The sequence below is a fragment of the Aethalodelphis obliquidens genome, unplaced genomic scaffold (assembly GCF_003676395.1).
Source record: "Aethalodelphis obliquidens isolate GAN/ISIS:26980383/991018 unplaced genomic scaffold, ASM367639v1 scaffold28, whole genome shotgun sequence".
Taxonomy (NCBI): domain Eukaryota; kingdom Metazoa; phylum Chordata; class Mammalia; order Artiodactyla; family Delphinidae; genus Aethalodelphis; species Aethalodelphis obliquidens.
Window position 1 is genome coordinate 18679393 of NW_020837972.1, and position 17949 is coordinate 18697341.

Here is a 17949-nt window from a genome sequence, read left to right on the forward strand (position 1 = left end):
GACAAGAGTCCACCTGCCAGCGCAGGGGACGTGGGTTCGAGCCCTGGTCCGGGAAGGTCCCACATGCCGCGGAGCAACTAAGCCCGTGCGCCACAACTACTGAGCCTGCGCTGTAGAGCTCGTGAGCCACAACTACTGAGCCCGTGCGCCACAACTACTGAAGCCCGTGTGCCTAGAGCCCGTGCTCCGCAACAAGAGAAGCCACCACAATGAGAAGCCCTGCACCACAATGAAGGGTAGCCACAGTTCACCGCAACTAGAGAAAGCCCGTGTGCAGCAACGAAGACCAACGCAGCCAAAAATGAAATAAATAAATTTATTTAAAATAAAGAAAAAAAAAAAAGACTGTGGCCAGGACCCAGGACGATGGAAGGCCTGGAAGTGAAATAAACCACCCAGCTCATGAGGGCACAGGCTGGACTGGAATCCAGGCCCACCCACCACCCTCCATCACACAGAGCTGCAGAAAATCAGGGCGGGAGGAAGCGGGAATTCTGGCAGGGAGACCACCCAGGGTAAGACCCGGGAAGGGGTGTCTTAACTGCTCTTGGGGGAGGAGGAGTGCTGAGGCCAAGGAACCAAAGACCAATCAGATCTGTAGCTATAGCTCTTTGGGGAGAACCTGGTGAGACCCGGAGGGGACCCCCCAAATCCCCAGGGAAGTGGGGACGAGTGGCTGGGATGGAACATGGAGCCAATTTCCCACAGGGGGCACCAAAGGCCTGTGCCTTCGAGTCTGGCTGGGGAGGGCTGAGGGCTCCAGCCTGCTAGAGTCTGCCGGCCCCCAAAAGACTGAGCCCCCAAAAAGGGCCAAGGGCACTGTGGTGACATCCTGGGCAAAGCCATCAACTTGCCACCACAGCTGCTGGAAGGAACTGTGCCTGCTTTCCCACCCAAGGATCAGGGAGGGCAGGCAGAGGGGCTGCCAGGGTGACAGATCCAGAGCTCCGCTTTTGTCCCCCTACCACAGGCTCCTGGAGCCAACTCAACCCTGGCTCCGATCCCCAGCCTCAAAGCTCACTTGCTGTGCAGTCTCAGGTAGGTCACCTTCCCTCTCTGAGCCATGGCTTCTTTTTTTTTTAATGCCATGGCTTCTTTATGAGTGAAATAGAAAGAATAATAGTACCCATCTTAAATGGGTCTGGAGAGGAAAAAATGAAATCATGCAAAATATAAACAATAACAAGAAGAAAAGAATAACAAAGACTACAACAATGACAACAATTAATAGTGCCAGCTAGCACCTACATGGTGCCAGGCATTGTTCCAAGGGCACTACATAATGAACTCATCTAATCCCCACACCATGGTATAAGGTAGGTGCTATAATTATCATCATTTTACTGGTAAGGAACATGGGTTGCAGGGAGACTTAATTAATTTGCCCAAGGTCACAGTGCCAGGAAGTGGCAGAGATGGGATTTGAACCCAGGACATCTGGCTAAAGCACACGTGGCCCCTTAGTTCTCCTATCACTGTGATTGTTATTAGTGTTATTTGGGGTAGGGAGCCAGGGCATGGAAGGGTGACCGGCCCTGCAAGGCCCAGCACACCGTTCCCAGGCCTCCAGCAGGTTCAGTCTCATCCTGCATCTGTTGCAGCTTCAAGAGGTGGAGGCAGAGCCACCAGTCGATCCAATAGCTTCCTGCCTGGAGCTATAGCCCTAAGCACGTTCCCAGGCTCTAGAGCAGCTCAAGCCTTGGGGTTCAGCCCCTGGGAGACACTCTGCTCTGGGTACCTTGAGCCCCTCCCCCTCCAGACACCCAGCAGCTGCCCTCCACAGATCTCTGTAAGTCCCCACTGTCTGCTACAGACCCTGCGTTCAACCATCCAACAGCCCTTTCCAGGGCTAAATGTAAGCAGAGGCCAGTGCTGACGAATCAGGCCCTGGGATCTGATGGCCCACGGGTTCAAATCCCAGGTCCACCGCTTCCCAGCTGTGTGACTTTGGACAAGTCACTTAACCTCTCTGGGCCTCAATTTCTCCCTGTGTTAAATGGAGACAATCACCATACCTACCCTCAGAGGACTGCTATGTAAAACACCTGGCCCATCGCCTGGAGGAGCTGTTCAACTAATGTTTGCTGTCGTGATGAATATTACTATTGTTTTCTGCATTACAGGAATTTCTTCTGCATGAGTACCTAAGTGATTGCCCGTTCCCCCCGCTGATCAACTGGCCCCTGAAGCTCTCCTATGACCTGATGCCTGCATTTTCCTTTGCATCCCACAGGCCAGCCACGGTCCACACCAGTCGGCATGTCTGAGCAGAACAGACCACAGCCACACCAAGATGGGTCTCCACTGGGCACCCTTTCCCCCTCCCACACACACACCCAGGTTTGTGGGGGTGGGGGGGGGTGGTCATACAGGTTCCCATTTCACAGATGGGAACACCAAGGCCCCGGGAGAGAGCCAGGCCCTTCACAGCGACACCTGCATCCCACCTGGTGGCCAGCACAGGGAGAGCAGGAGAAGCTGGTGTAGGGGCTCTGCGGGCAGGTCAGGGCGTACCCGGTTCTCGTCGTAGATGATCTGCACCAGACTGCGATGCTTTGACTCGATGGGTGGTGGCGACACGGGCTTCTCGGGCTCCGGTGGCTTGGCGGCCTCCTCCTCCAGCTGTTGCTGTGGGGAGCGAGCGGGGAGAGTGGAGTGGTGAGCACGCCAGCAGGAGGAAGGAGAGACAGCGCCCCCTGCCCCTGGGCGGGAGGGCGGCACCCCTGGGCGGGAGGGCGGGTGGCCCCACACAGGAAGTCAGGCTGCTAACCATTTCCCCTGAGTCACCCGCAGGGACTCCGAGCCCCGGAGAGGCCCCAGTTCCCAAAGGGGAGGGCCCAACCAGGGCCAACTCCGGGCTCTGCAGCCAGCCTTCCTGGGTTCAAGTCCAACCGTGGCGATTTATCCGCTAGGTGAGCATCGGCGAGCAGCTTAACTCCGCTGTGCCTCAGCTTCCACATCTGTAAAGTGGGGCTCGTGGCTGTGCCTCCCTGATGAGTTAATGTATGTACTGTGCAGACTGGGGGCTCGCTGAAGGCCAGCCGTTATCCATTATTTCCGCCATCAGTACCGTCATCCTCAGGAGAGGCTGTGGCAACTCTGGACCCAAACTGTCCAGACCAGACTCTATTTCTACTATTTACTTGCTGTGTAAGCTTGGGAGCTTGCTAAACTCCTGAGCCTCACTTTCCTCATCTGGAAAGTGGGGATAATTCAAGTTTCCATCCTAGAGAGTTGCTATGAGAATGAAACAAGCTGACACACGCAAAGCACTCAGCACCTAAAAGGCAGCTTCTCATCCTCGTCGTTATCGCCATCTGCCCTGCGGTCTTCATACTGGACCCCCCTCCTCCAAACACCATAAAGGACTTCCCTTCGTGCTGCTGTCTGCTTTATACCCAAAAGGCAAAGCAAAGACCAGAGAGCTTGAGACACTGGCCCAAGGTCACACAGGAGGCCAGTGCGCAGGTGTACAATCTGACAGGCCATCTTGAGCGAGATGAGAACACTGTTCGTTGCTCACAAGGCTCACACATCCTGCCCCTGACCAGGGAGCAAAGCGTTATGAACTCAAAAACACGGCCAAGAGGAGAGCAACGCAGAAAGAGCCAGAGGATCGTTTTGGCTTCTGCTGGCAGAAGGCCTGGAGGGTTGAGCCCAGCTGCCTCAGTCCCACAGTGACCCCTGTTGGTAGCTTTCAGAAGGGCAGCCAGCCCCTGCCAAAACACTGAAATCCCTCCAAACAGTGCGAAACAAACGAAGGCAAGAAATGGAAGGCATACACGGCCAGAAAGGAGATTCTCGCCAGTCAGTGAAGGTGCCCCTCCCCGAGGCACCAAACGTTAAACACAGAGTTACCACGGGACCCAGCAATTCCATCCCTAGGTACAGACCCACAGAATCGAAAACAGGTGCTCAAAAACGTGAACGCAAAAGTTCACGGCGTGGTTCACTGTAGTCAAAAGGTGGAGATAACCCAAACGTCCATCAACTGACGCATGGATAAACAAACGTGGTCCATCCATCCATACAGTGGAATATTACTTGGCAGTGAAAGGAATGAAACACTGGCACAGGCTGCGGCACGGACGAACCTTGAAAACATGATGCTGAGTGGAAGATGCCAGACACAAAATGCCACACGGTGTCTGATCCCACTTATAGAAAACGTCCAGACAAATCCATAGAGGCAGAAAGCGGATTAGTGGCTGGTGGGGACGGGAAAATGGAAGTGACTGCGAATGTGTACGGGGCCTCCTTTCGGGGTCATGAAAATGTCTTGGAACTAGAACTAGATAGAACGGGTGGTTGCACAACGCTGTGAACGTACTAAAGGCTGCTGGGTTGTCCACCTTAAGATGAGTCATTCTATGTTTTGTGAATTTTAGTTAAAAAAGAAAAATGCCAAAGTGGAATTAAAACCCAAAACTCTATCGAGGGCTGCCCTGAGCCACGTGGCTTCTGGCTGCAGTCACAAACGTGTGCACATGGCCTGTGGCTTCAGCCTGGGCCCAAAGCCAGGCCCAGGGGGACTAAAGGTCCCAGCACTCCACGGGCCTTGGCCACGCCTGCCTGACTCCAACTGGGGCCCGGCCCCCCTACATGCTGAGCTGCCATCCTGGAAACCCACCTACCACCCCCAGCTGGCCGAGCCTCGCTGGCCAGTCCAGCTTCTGGACCATCCTCAGGTCCCCCCAGGCGAACGACAGCCCCGAGGCCTCTTGGGATCAATGCTCCCTCCCACTGCACATCTTTCCAGTTCCACTCTCATAGCCCCGAACTGGCTTCCGGGAAGCATCTCTCACCAGCCTTCCCTCTACTGCCCATGGTGGCCAGAGTGGGTCCTTGAACCTCCACGGAGCCCATACATCCTCACCTGGAGGGGATCGGGTGTGACCCTGCTTCCCCCAGGGTCAACACGTGTGTCACACTATCTCAATCCACAGTTTTTAAGGAGCACCCACTACATGCTGGCGTTGCTAGGAGCACGGCAGGGAACAGGAGACAAGAACTGTGAGACGACCACAGTGTCACAAAGCAAGATATGTATTCGTTCAAATGGTGACACCATCAGGCAGGATGACGGGCTGGAGCAGGGGTGGCAAACTTTTTCTGTAAAGGACCAGGAAGTAAATATCTTAGGCTCTGTTGGCCACACAGTCTCTGTCGTGACCACCCAGCTTTGAGGCTGTATCATAAAAGCAGCCACAGATGATGTGTAAACAAATGGACGTAGCTGTGTGCCAATAAAACTTTATTTACAAAAACAGGCACCGAGCTGGATCTGGCTGGATTTGCTGACCCCCAGGGTAGAGGATGGCTGGGGATGAGGACTCCTGTAAAGGCTAGGGCGGGTCCCTCTGTGGAGGGGACATCTGAGCAGACACCTGAAGATGCCACAGACGGAAGCAGGAGGAGACCCAGGAAAAGGCAGATTATCAACTTTCTATCAATAATATTAAAACTAAAATTATAAAGTTAATATTATTAATCTTTACGTTAACTTTTCTTTTGGTTTCGACAGTGACAACGAGGACTTCTTTTCACCACATGACTCTGTTCTCTCCTCACAACCTTATGAGGTGGTGTCACATCTGTGCCCATCTTACAGACAAGAAACCGAGGCTCAGAGAGGTGAATGTTCCAAGGCAGAGTTAGGAGGCCCAGCTCATACAGCTTCCAGAGCCAGGGTCAGAGTCACGTGATACCTCCCCCCACATTGTGGATGAGGAAAGTGAGGCACAGAGAAGTAACTGCCCACCCCACATGTCTGGACAGCCTGCCTGTAAATGCTGACCTCCCACCCATCGCTCCTGTGCCGTCCCAGGACAGTAGCCACACGTGGCTATTCACGTGTAAATTTCATTTCAATTCAAATTAAACGACATTAAAAATTCAGTTCCTCAGCTGCACTAGGCACATTTCAAGGGCTCAACAGTCACATACGGGTAGTGGCTACCATTGTGGATAGTGCAGATCTAGAACATTTCTGTCAGAAAGCGCCCTTGGACAGCACCACAGAAAACAGCTCTCTTGTCCAATAAACGTAAAGGGCATAAAAATGAGCCAGTACGATGGGCCGTGCTCAGCACGCGTTCACAACTGCTCTAACTGCTAGTGTTGATGTCTTCTCAGCGGCAGCTGCTGCTGAATCGGAAGCTGAGAGTCGCCATTGCCCCACCCACACGCACCTGCTTCTTCTTCAGCTTGGAGATCTGCTGCTCTACCATGGTGATCTCGCGGTCCACCCGATCCATATTCTGGATCAGCTCCTCCTTGGAGAGCCGTGGAGGTACCAGCTCCAACTCAGGGTCAGCATGTGGGGGGCTCGGAGGAGACACCGGCTCCAGCTTGCCTGCCAGGCTGCGGTCCTGTGGTGGAGAAAAACAGGTGTGGAATCAGCGCAGGGGGCACCCCCATCCCCCCAAAATCCACAAGTTTCCGGCCATGACTTCAGGCACCAACACACCGGGCATCTGTCGTGCCAGGCCCCATGTGTCAAATACAGGGTTGTTTACTGATCCCACCTCTCTGTCTTTGCCTTCACTGGTCCTCCTGCCAGGTGTTCCTCCCGCAGCCTTTTCCAAAGTGCAGATCCTTTTTACCCTCCTACACGCAAGTTTCCCCAACCGTCCCTCAAGTCGTGAAGCCCTCCCTCTTTCCTTTCCCCATAACACACCTCTCTCTTACCCTACTTACCCCGCCTGTGCCCTCCCACCAGACCAAGCTCCTCGAGAACCAAGACCCACGACCTCCAGACTGATGCTCTGTGAACACTTATTCACGATGCTCCGTCCAAACCAGCAAGGTACAGAATATCATACACAGTGCAAACCCAGTTGTGTAGACAATATATACAAACACACAGGAAAACTATGAGAACGGGATACAGAGATGTCAGAAGTAGTTACCGGGGCAGTGGGGGAGAAGGCGGGTATTTTCACTGTCTTCTTTTTAATTTACCAGCGTTTTTCTGATTTTCCTTCACTGAGTATTACTCTTCATATAATGAAGTTGTTTTCAAAAATGTGTTAAACAGGGGCTTCCCTGGTGGCGCGGTGGTTGAGAGTCCACCTGCCGATGCAGGGGACACGGGTTCGTGCCCCGGTCCGGGAAGATCCCACATGCCGCGGAGCGGCTGGGCCCGTGAGCCATGGCCGCTGAGCCTGCGCGTCCGGGGCCTGTGCTCCGCAGCGGGAGAGGCCACAGCAGTGAGAGGCCCGCGTACCGAAAAAAAAAAAAAAAAAATGTGTTAAACCGACAAGGGAATCCTTCACTGAGTTATTCGGCGACGCCTTCATTCCACCAACAAAAGTTTATTGAGCATTCAGGCTGTGCTGGATACTCAATAAAAAATAAAACCCAGTCCTTGTCCCGGAGCACTCACCCGTACAGCCCCGGGTTCAAATCCCCACCCACCCTGCCACCTCCCAGCATCATCATGACCACAAGCAGATCATCTGCCTCCGTTTCCTCATCTGTACAATGGGACAAGTCCCACCTCCTGCCTGCTGTGAGGCTTGAATGAGTTAATATGTGCAGAGCACCCAGCTCAGAGCCTGGCACACTGTCAGAGCTCCACAGGCATTGGCTGCGGTTGTCCTGCCCCCAAACCCAGCCCCGCCCTGTACCATCCTCAAGGCCAAGCCAGCAGCTGCTGGCAGAGGACAGAGGACACATTATTCCCGGGGACAACTGCAGCCCCAGGGCTGCCAAGCGCCACCCCACCCCCCAGCTCGAGTTGAGCAGAGCCTGTGCCATTCTAAGTCCACCCCTCCTGGCCTCGGGGTCTTGGTCCTACACACACACACACACACACACACACACACACACACCACCGAAGCCCACAGGGCTCCAGTGTCTGGGGATCACCCTGGCCTCATCGTTGCCATCTGAGACGTGGGAGAGCTGGCGTCGAGACTCCCAGGCCCTCCACACACCCAGAGCCCTGGGGGCAAAGGCAGAAAAGATCTCAAGCCCTTCAACAGCTCTGATGTGGCCCTGCCCCATGGCTCCTCGGGGACGCCTAGGAAACCGAACCAGGCACCATCCCAGTCCTCGGCACACCCCACACCCTGGCCCCGGCTGCGGCTCTCCCAGGGGGCTGCCACTGCATCCCCATGGCGCAGATGAGGGTACGGGAACTTGCAGGCACAGGCCTGGCACGGCTCTAAGCCAGCGGTCGGCACGCTTTCTGTCAAGGGCCAGGTGGAAAAACACTTCAATCTTTGTAGGTCAGACGGCCTCTGTCCCAACTACTCACCCACCACTGTAGTGGGAATGCAGCCACAGACAGGACACGAAAGAATGGGCATGGCTGAGTGCCAATAAAACTTTATTTACAGACCCACGCTGAGGGCCAGGTTGGAGCTTGCCGAGTTTGCCAACCTGTGCTCTTAACTCACATAATTGTCACAGCCCACCCTGGAAGTGAAAATATGGTTTTCCCCATTTTCCAGATGAGGAAACTAAGGTCCAGTGAGATTCAACGACGTGCCCGAGGTCACCAGCCACAAAGCGATGGAGCCGTGGCTTGGAGGGCACAGGACGGGAGAGACCAGGCCTCGTTCAGAACTCTCCAGAAGCAGGCAGAGCATGCAACCAGGTTGCTGGGGGTCCCACAGCAGAAGCGGGGTCACCACCGTGCATTCATTCATCCCTCAGAACCATGTGTCTGGGCAGAAAAGCAAGAGTAAGATCCCTTCCAGGGTCTAAGACCCCCTGAAATTAGAAGCAAAACTGTGCACAGAAGACAGATCCCCTAGAGAAATACTCAGAAGGAGTGTGTGTGTGTGTGTGTGTGTGTGTGTGTGTGTGTTTGTTTGGCCCTAACTGCTCCCAGATAGGAGGGCGGAGGGCAGACACAGGGGCTGCAGGCACCTGACCCCACACACGCCAGACCAGAAGCAGCCTGCGCACCGTGGCATCTCCGGACCTTTGTACCAGCCACTCCCTCTCCTAACTGCACCTTTCTGCCACCTGAAATCAGACCCCCCCCATCCACGCCCCCTCCCCCAGCCCTTAACTGAGATCTGCCCCTTCCCTCTGTGCCCCAGGGCGCTTGGCTGGTCTCCCTCCACAGCCTCAATCATTTCTCAGGGTTCTTTTTTTTGCTGGGGCTGGCTGCGTTGGGTCTTCGTTGCAGTGCGCGGGGCTTCTCACTGCAGTGGCTTCTCGTTGCGGAGCACGGGCTCTAGGCGCGTGGGCTCAGTAGTTGTGGCTCGCGGGCTCTATAGAGCGCAGGCTCAGTAGTTGTGGCACACGGGCTCAGCCGCTCCACGGCACGTGGGATCTTCCTGGGCCAGGGCTCGAACCTGCGTCCCCGGCATTGGCAGGCATATTGTTAACCACCGTGCCACCAGGTAAGTCCCATTTCTCAGGCTTCTTGAGACAAAAGGCTTTGGCGATATGGTTCCTGGAGCCCAGTCCTGCTACCTGCTGTAGGAAACCACTCTTCTGCCCACCTCTGATCTTCCACCAGGACTGAGAAGGGACGGAGAGGAGCACAGCAAGAACAAGGGCTGTGGACAGAAGGCTTTTGGGGCCAGGGCACCCTGAAACAGTTCATCCAACCCAGGGATAATTCTCAAAATGACATGAGCAAAAAGAAGGTTTCCATCCCCAAACCCGACAGGAGCAGCGCAGGGGTGAGACGAAGCAGTTGGCAACCGCTAGCAACTGTTGGAAAAGTTGCTGGAAACTTTTTCTTAAATTCTTGATGGGGAAAATCCGTCTTCTTCAATGACTTCTTCCTTAAGGTTCAGGCTTAGCTTTTTTTTTTTGTTTGTTTTGTTTTGTTTTGCGGTACGCGGGCCTCTCACTGCCGTGGTCTCTCCCATTGTGGAGCACAGGCTCCGGACGCGCAGGCTCAGCGGCTGTGGTTCATGGGCCCAGCCGCTCCGCGGCATGTGGGATCTTCCTGGACTGGGGCACGAACCCATGTCCCCTGCATCGGCAGGCGGACTCTCAACCACTGCGCCACCAGGGAAGCCCCAGGCTTAGCTTTTATTCTAAGCAAAACCACACAGGCAGATCCGTCAACTGACAGATAAAGTGCGATCTCTCCATACAATGGAATATGATTCAGAGTGACATACAGACGCATGGTAAAGCACAGATGAACCTTAAGAACATGATGCTGAGAGAAGCCAGACATAAAAAGCCACAGATCGCATGATCCCATCGATACGAAGTGTCCAGAACAGGCAAGTCCATAGAGACAGAAAACAGATCGGTGGTTGCCAGGGGCTGCGAGGAGGAAGGGACTGTTTGATGGGTACCAGGTTTACTTCTGGGGTGATGAAAGTGCTCTGGAACTAGAAGAGGTGGTGCCCCACACCGTGACTATACTAAATGCCACTGAATTGTTCACTTCAACGTGGTTAATTTCATGTTCTGTGAATTTCACCTCAATCTGAATCGAAGATGATGCAAGCCCGAAGGGTGAAGGGTGCTTTCTGCAGTGCTGAGTTTTCCAGGAATGGGACCAAGGGAGCCTGGCTAGCGGGCCTCCAGATGGTTCTCCCGATGGCTGCTGGCCTTCGTTTAGGCCCAAAGCCACAGGAGGAAAACAACAATCCTATACCCTCACCAGTCACCGCTAGGTAGCAGTCGGCACCATTTTCCCCATCAGACGCCCTTGGTGTAAAAATTCAGGCCAATGTGGAACAGAAAAACTCATTATGTAAAATGACAGACACAGAGGCAGCAAAAGCCTTAGGGGCTGGAGAGGACCCACTGGGGCTCCCCCTGTCTCAGACCCAGGAAAGGGCAGGGCCAGCCTCAGGCACCCACAGTCCTCTCCCCCAGTCACAATGATGGGTTCCAGGACAGGCCTGGGCCTCAGTCAAAGGCAGGGAGATAAACAGCTTTGTCCTGGAAATGTGGAGACAGAGGGAAAGTTCTTTTTTTTGGCCTTGAATGTGGGAAGAAGAAGGCCTGGAAACGCAAACTTTCTCCTTGTTAATACACCAAGACCACGTGCAAGATGGCAGGGCCAAGAAATGGACAGAGATAGAGACCTGGTAACGTGTCACCTGGATCAAGCTGTGCCTGAAGCCAACGACCCCCCGATTTCAGTTATATGAGCAGGACTCCTGCCTAAACCTGCTTGACATGGGTTTTCTGTCCATTTCCGCCAACGGGGCCCCAAAAGACAAAGAGATTTTCAGAAATGGTGCTGTTTGTGATGATTCTAAAGTCCCAGAACAAAGTCTGGTGAATTCCGAAGGCAGCCTCTGATGCCACAGGACTCCAGAGGCTGAAGGCCACGGAAGCATATAAAACAGGACATTTTTATATTGCATATTTTTATATGAAAAAGGAACACAGCCGGGGCCGGTGGGGAGGGAGGTGCTGTTTAAAAAAAAAAAAATCCCATCAAATTCCCATCTCACGTACCCAGTTGAATTCTACACAGCAGATGCAAAAAACATCTGAACTCCCTCAGAGTTGTGTTTCTCCCCTGGCTTCTTCCCTTGCCCAAAATTTGCTCATACTTTCCAAATGTTCTTAACAGCCTGGAGCAATTACTGTAGTTGGTCCAGCCAGGCCCCTACACTGGGCCCATCACTCCCCCACACCCATGGGGTCCAGGAAGAGAAGAGTGAGAAAGACAGACAGACAGACACAGAGACAGAGATAGAGAGAAACAGAAATACGGAGACAGACAGACACAGACACACACACGCCCCAGGCAGAGAAAGACGGAGACACAGGGACAGAGAGACAGAGACATACAGAGACAGAAGCGAAGACTGAGAAGGACCCACAGAGGGAGAGGAAGCATCCCCAGGGAGCCCTAAGAAGGAGGACAAGCACAGAGCCACTGTCAGGCCTGGAGACCCTCAGATGGACCCACAGGTCTGAGGACTCAGAGCCCAGTTCTGGAGAGATACGCGGCAGGCAGCAGAGGCCCAACAGGGCTGTCCAGAGACACCCGTCAGCCTGTTCTCTGGGCAGAACCAGACATGAGCACAGGGATATGGCCCACTCGGGGCTCTGGTCCCTCGTGGTGGGTGGACATCAAGCATCCCTGGTGTGGCCCTGTGCCCCCCTTCACATGCACCCCACTCCCCTACTGCCCAAGACCCACTTCAGGGAATAGCTTTTCCAATGGCAACAGCCCTCCCAGGAGGCTGAGCAGTGATGGAATCTATGAGGAGCAGGCTAACACAGGGATGGCAGAATGGCAGGCACGGGGGACCAGAGGGGAAGCCCGAGGTGGGACAGCCCAGTGGGCAGGTCTGGGCTACAGACCCGGGCTGCCTGGGCTTCAGGGCCTGCTCCCCACTTCCCAGTGACCGTGGGTGAGTGGCTCTCTTAGCCTGGGGCCCCGCCTATAAAAGGTGATCGCAGACCGGGCTTCATCAGGCTGGAAAGGCACAATGGAAGGACACTCACGCTCAGCACAGTAGCCGGCACACAGTCAGGGCCTCCATGTTAGCTTGTCATCATCATCGTGACCACCCCGGGAAACCCCTTTCCTGTCAGCCCCCCGATAAAGAACTGGCCTCAGCCTGAAACCCCACCGATCCAGTGTCGGGCAGAGAAGAGGATCCAGCAGGTCCGAGTGGGCCACTTCCCTCCCCTGTCCTGGCTCCCAGGCCCCACCCACCCTCACTGGTACTGCAGTGAGATGAGCACTGACCTCACCCAGCAGCTGGGCGGCCGTTAATGAGCTAATGTGCGTCCTCATGGTCATGAAGGAGCATAAACGCACTGCTCAGCACGTGCGGAAAGGACATCCATCACGCAGCCGGCCAAGGATGAGCGTATCATCCGGCCACAGTCCCTGCCCCACCCTAGGCAGTGACAGTGAAATGACAGCCTCTGAGGCAGCTGGGGGACCCCAGGGGACAGAAGCATCTGGGCCACTGGCTGTGATTCCTCCGTTTAGATAGAGAGCAAATGAGCTTCTGGCGTGGATGGTCCTGGGGCTCACTGAAATAGCAGGAAAACCTCTCTCAGCAGCAAACCATGAGTGCTTAATCTGTGCACATTCTCCCGCTCCATCTCAGCTCAACCTTCTGCTTAAAGAAGAGTAAAATGCAGGTGCCTCCAGGGCACAGTGATCCCCACGGGCTGGACACACTCCGGCAGCTGGAGCGGGCAGTGGGGGAAGCGGTCCCTCTCCAGCCAAGGAACGGCCCACGGAGCCAAGCTCGTCCCTGGACCCTCCTCTGGCTGCCCAGCCTCTGCACGCCCCGGGCTCAGCCCTTCTCCCAGCCTTCGCCCAAGCCATCCCCCCAGCCCAGCACGCCTACCCCCTCCCTTGCTCCCCGCCCAATCGCAGCAGCACCCAAACCCTCAGAGGAGCTCCCGGCTGAGCAGGCCTTACCTTGGACAGGTCCTCGGAGCCCCCGGGCTGGCCAGCGGCCAACAGGGGCGAGGGCCGCAGCAGGGGGTCAGGCAGCAGCTCCAGGCGAGGGCGCTTGCTCTCCAGGAATTCCATCTCCGACTTGCCCAGCTCAGGCAGGTATGAGTGCGACTCGGGTCGCAGGTGAAGCTCCTGGGACCTGTGGGGGGCAAGGGCACATGGCATCACGTCTGCTGCCTGTCCTGCGGGAGGAGTGCCCATCTGCTCAAGGGCACACAGAGAGGCAGGACTCAAATACAGCTCTGTCTTCCTCCGAGTCAGCATTCACTAACTACGTTTACAACAAGAGAACGTACTGGTGATGGGTTCCCTGCTCCCTCACTGAGTGTGGCCCCCAGACCAGCCCCTCCTGACGCTGCTTACAAATGCAGAATCTTGAACGCCACCCCAGACCTACTGAATCTGACTCTGCATTGAAACAAGATCCCTGGTGATTCACGGGGAAAGTCTGAAAAACGCTGTGGGTCTAACACAGACAATAACACACATGACGCTGTTTGCAAATCACTCACCCAAAGCAGACATCACTAGCTGATCACAGCACTCTGGCTGCTCAACCTGGCCTTGCCTCCTTTGCAAGTCAGCCCAGCAGCCTTATGCAGAGATAGGAGCTGTCCAGCCTAATCACTCCCAACTAACTCTCCTTAACCCTCCTCCCCAGTTTGCAGAGGAGGAAACTGGCCCAGAGAGGCCATGGCCTTGCCTGAGCACACACAGCTGAGCCACGACTCCCAGCCTCCACCTCCAGCTCCTGCCCAAATACTGCCCCCGCTGAAATGCTTTTCCAGTTGATGTTTTTTGCCCAATAAACTTAGAATAGAATCCAAACGCATTCCCCCCACACTCAGGCCCTGCCTGGTCTGGCCCTTGTTCACCTTGCCCACTGCATTCCTGCCTCAGGGGCTGTGCGCTGGCTAGGCTGGAACACTTCCACACTAGCTCCTTCCATGCTGCCTCTCCTCCTTCCTGTCCCAGTGCATGGGGCGTCTCCTCCTAACAGCAGTCTCCCTGCCCGCCAGATACACCCCGTCTCACCCCATCTCGTTTTCTCTGTCTTTCTTTGCAGCCTTCACCATCTGCGTGTTGGTTCATGCATGTTTGGCGGCTGCCTCCCCCGTCCCAGAGTGTCTGCTCCACAAGGGCAGGGACATTCATCTGTCTAGGGCCTGACATACAGCAGGCGTTCAATCAGTGCGTGTAGACCGAATGAATGTTACTGACTGTAATGTGGGCTGAGGCTATGCTGCCGTCCTCTCCTCCCTGGGGGGCCCGTCTCTCGCCAAAGCCAGGTCACAAGATGCCCCTCCTGCCCACCTGAGAACCAACAGCTTCACAATTACAAGATGCCCTGCAGGAAGCAGGTGGCATCCACATTGAAACATGAAAAGGGCACCATCATAGGTTAGTGTCCCCCCAGAATTCATGTCATCTCAGAACATCAGAATGTGACCTTCTTTGGAGGTAGGGTCTTTGCAGACGTAATTAACTGAGATGAGGTCATACTGGATTAAGTTGGGACCTAGACTCGATGACAAGCGTCCTCCTAAGAAGGGCTGAGGACACAGACACAGAGGGGGGCAGAGACTGGGGTGATGCAGCAGCAGGTCAAGGCACACCTTGGGCCTCCAGAAGCTGGCAGAGGCCGGGAGCAGGTCCTCTCCTAGAGCCTTCGGAGGGAGTGCGGCCCTGCTGGCATCTGGTTTCAGACTTCTGTCCCCCAGGAACTGCCTTCAGAGGGAGTGCGGCCCTGCTGGCGTCTGGCTTTCAGACTTCTGTCCCCCAGGAACTGGGACAGAACACGTTTCTGCTGTTTTAAACCACCTGGTGCAGAGGGACTGAAGCCATGGCCCGCGGCAGTGGCCTCCCCGCAGGGCCCCGGATGCCTCCATGCAGCTGCAGCAGCACAGAAGGCCCAGGCCAGCTCTCCGGAACTCTGGTCCCACCTAGGCCATCCCTCAACCTCGCAGCCTCAGCAAGGTGACAAAGGAGGAGACGATGGGACAGGGCCCCTGGGCCAGCCCAGCCTCAGCGGTCCCTGCTTGCCCCTAGAATCGCTGCACATGGCCGGAAGGATCCGAGGGTGGAAGTTATATCCTGGCCCTCCTATGCGTACCTCCCATAGTCCCCTCGAAGTTCACCCTCCCGGCCCCCAGCCACCTGGCTCAGCCCAGCCCCCCGGCCTCCTCGCCTTTCTGGAACACTCCAAGCACATGCCCCCCTCCAGGCCTTTGCACGTGTTGCTCCCTCCACCTGGAAGGTCTTCACCCGGCTCTCTGAGCGGCTGGCTACTTAGTGGCCAAGCCTCTCTCCCCTGAGAGGCCTTTCGCGGCCTCTCCAGCCAAAGAGCAGCCCTTCCCTGCCCTGCAGGAAACAGGCCACCTGCCTCGTTCTGGAGGCACCTTGTGTGTTTGTTGCACCTCCCCTGCTAGACTGTGGGCTTCCTGCAGGCAGGGCTGCCTGTCTAAGTGCCCGCTGGCAGCCCACAGCCTACAGTAGGCCATCGCGTGTTAGAAGCTCAGGACTCTCGAGAGTTCCCTGGTGGCCTAGTGGTTAGGATTCCAGGCTTTCAGTGCCGTGGCCTGGGTTCAATCCCTGGTCGGGGAACTGAGATCCCACAAGCCACGTGGTGTGACAAAAAGAAGCAGCAGACCACCTAGAGGGGTGGGATAGGGAGGGTGGGAGGCAGGGAGACGCAAGAGGGAGGAGATATGGGAACGTATGTATATGTATAACTGATTCACTTTGTTATAAAGCAGAAACTAACACAGCATTGTAAAGCAATTATACTCCAATAAAGATGTTAAAAAAAAATTATATACATAATTTTGTCACAAAGAAGTATGATAGTGTGATCAATAAAAGATTTTCAAGCATAAAAAAAAAAAAAAAAAAAAAAAAGAAGTAGGGGCTTCCCTGGTGGCACAGTGGTTGAGAGTCTGCCTGCCGATGCAGGGGACACGGGTTCGTGCCCCGGTCCGGGAAGTTCCCACATGCCGTGGAGCGGCTGGGCCCGTGAGCCGTGGCCGCTGAGCCTGCGCGTCCGGAGCCTGTGCTCCGCAACGGGAGAGGCCACAACAGTGAGAGGCCCGCGTACCGCAAAAAAAAAAAAAAAAAAAGAAGCAGCAGCAGCTCACGACTCTTAGCAATTAGAGCTGTCACTGTCTCAGGCACCTTGGGGCCCTGCTCTGGCCTTGGCCCTCCCCTCACTGGGTCCCCACCCGTATGGCTTGCTCTCTCCCACCTGGATTTAAGGAAGGCAAGGCAGGCCCACAGGCCCAGTCTGCCAGCTGAGGGATGGCAGAGGACTCGGAGAAAAGGGGATGACAAAGGGATGGGAGGAAGGGGGCTCCCCATGTGCACCCAGCTGTGGACAGTCACTCCCAACCAGCAACCCAGCCCCACTCCCCTACTTTTTGGTGGTCACCCCCTCCTGCCTGGGCCACACACCCAGAGGCCACTGCAGGCTCACAGCGGGAAGTCCAAGGGCCACGTGGCTCTTCCCTGCCCATCCCCAGCCCTGTCCCAGTCACAGCCGCACCAGGACAAGGGCACAGCCTGACACCCCTTTGTTTAACACCGACCCTGCGAGCTCTTCATGAGCACAGGCCTCCACTTCCCCGTCTGAGCAATGGACGCACAAACCCCTCCTCACCTTTCATTCCCGGGCTGAAATTCGGACAGCAGGGAGGGCCTCCTCCGCTGGGGCTGGATGATGGAGCCAGGCGACAGGTGTGAGGTGTAGTCACGGGGGTGGTGCTGGTACTCAAGCAGCCCGACGTCCTGCAGCAGAGGACACAGACCAGTGAGCACCCATCCCGTCGCAGTGCAGCCCACACAGCGAGGCAGGGCCAGAGCCCCCTGCCCGGTGCTGCTTCTGTACCCGCGGACCCTCCCACGTCCTTTCCCGGCCCTCCGACCCAGTCCAGCCAGAGGACATTCCTGGGGCCAATCGCCAAGGAGAAGTGACACATTCAGCTAAAGGACACCTGGTCCTGCCCTCTTTCCAGATGAGACAACCGAGCCCACGTGTTAGCAGAGACAAATGGAAAAGGGCACAACCTGTACGTCTGCCATGGGTGCAAGTGACCCAGCAAGACACGGGCATCCACGCCAGGGGACAGTGGATGACACGGCAAATGCCGACGGTCTGCAAGGCTCAAAGACCAGATTCCAAAACAAAGCCCCGACGTGGGAGTCCCCCGTGTTACAGAGGGAAAACCTACACACGTGTGTCACACAGGCAAGCATAGCTCAAAGTCAGAAGAATAAACTCCAGGCAAAACATGCCTTCTTCAGTAATATGCCATCCATTACCCATTGCCATCTGTGGAAAAACTAAACACTAACAAATTCGATGTACCCCGATTAGCAACTACACCCTGATTTGAGACATGTTAAAATGTTTTTTAAAAAAAAAGAAAGATAGAAAAGAGAAGCCTTTCAAAGGAGAAAACAGGACAGGCTTCCTATGTGTACCAATCCAAATCGATTAGTTGTGCCTGCAGAGAACACCCAGTTATACTGTGGGGTGGCAATCAATTAGTGATGTCTGACACGAGTAAGGCTTGGGA

The 17949-nt window shown here is 55.3% G+C and overlaps 1 protein-coding gene across 30 annotated transcripts in view; it reads right to left on the reverse strand.

Annotated features, from left to right (window-relative positions):
• NCOR2 (nuclear receptor corepressor 2) overlaps nucleotides 1-17949 on the reverse strand; it is a 222291-nt gene that overhangs the window by 129074 nt on the left and 75268 nt on the right. For all 30 annotated transcript variants that reach the window (XR_003436770.1, XR_003436769.1, XM_027125072.1 and 27 more), the window contains 4 exons: nucleotides 17031-17158; nucleotides 13340-13517; nucleotides 6192-6371; nucleotides 2515-2628 (listed from right to left, as the gene is read on the reverse strand). Coding sequence is in view for 28 of the 30 variants with exons in the window: in XM_027125072.1 (XP_026980873.1) it covers nucleotides 2515-2628; nucleotides 6192-6371; nucleotides 13340-13517; nucleotides 17031-17158 (600 nt within the window). In the remaining 2 variants the exon portion in view is untranslated. The remainder of the gene's footprint in view (nucleotides 1-2514; nucleotides 2629-6191; nucleotides 6372-13339; nucleotides 13518-17030; nucleotides 17159-17949) is intronic.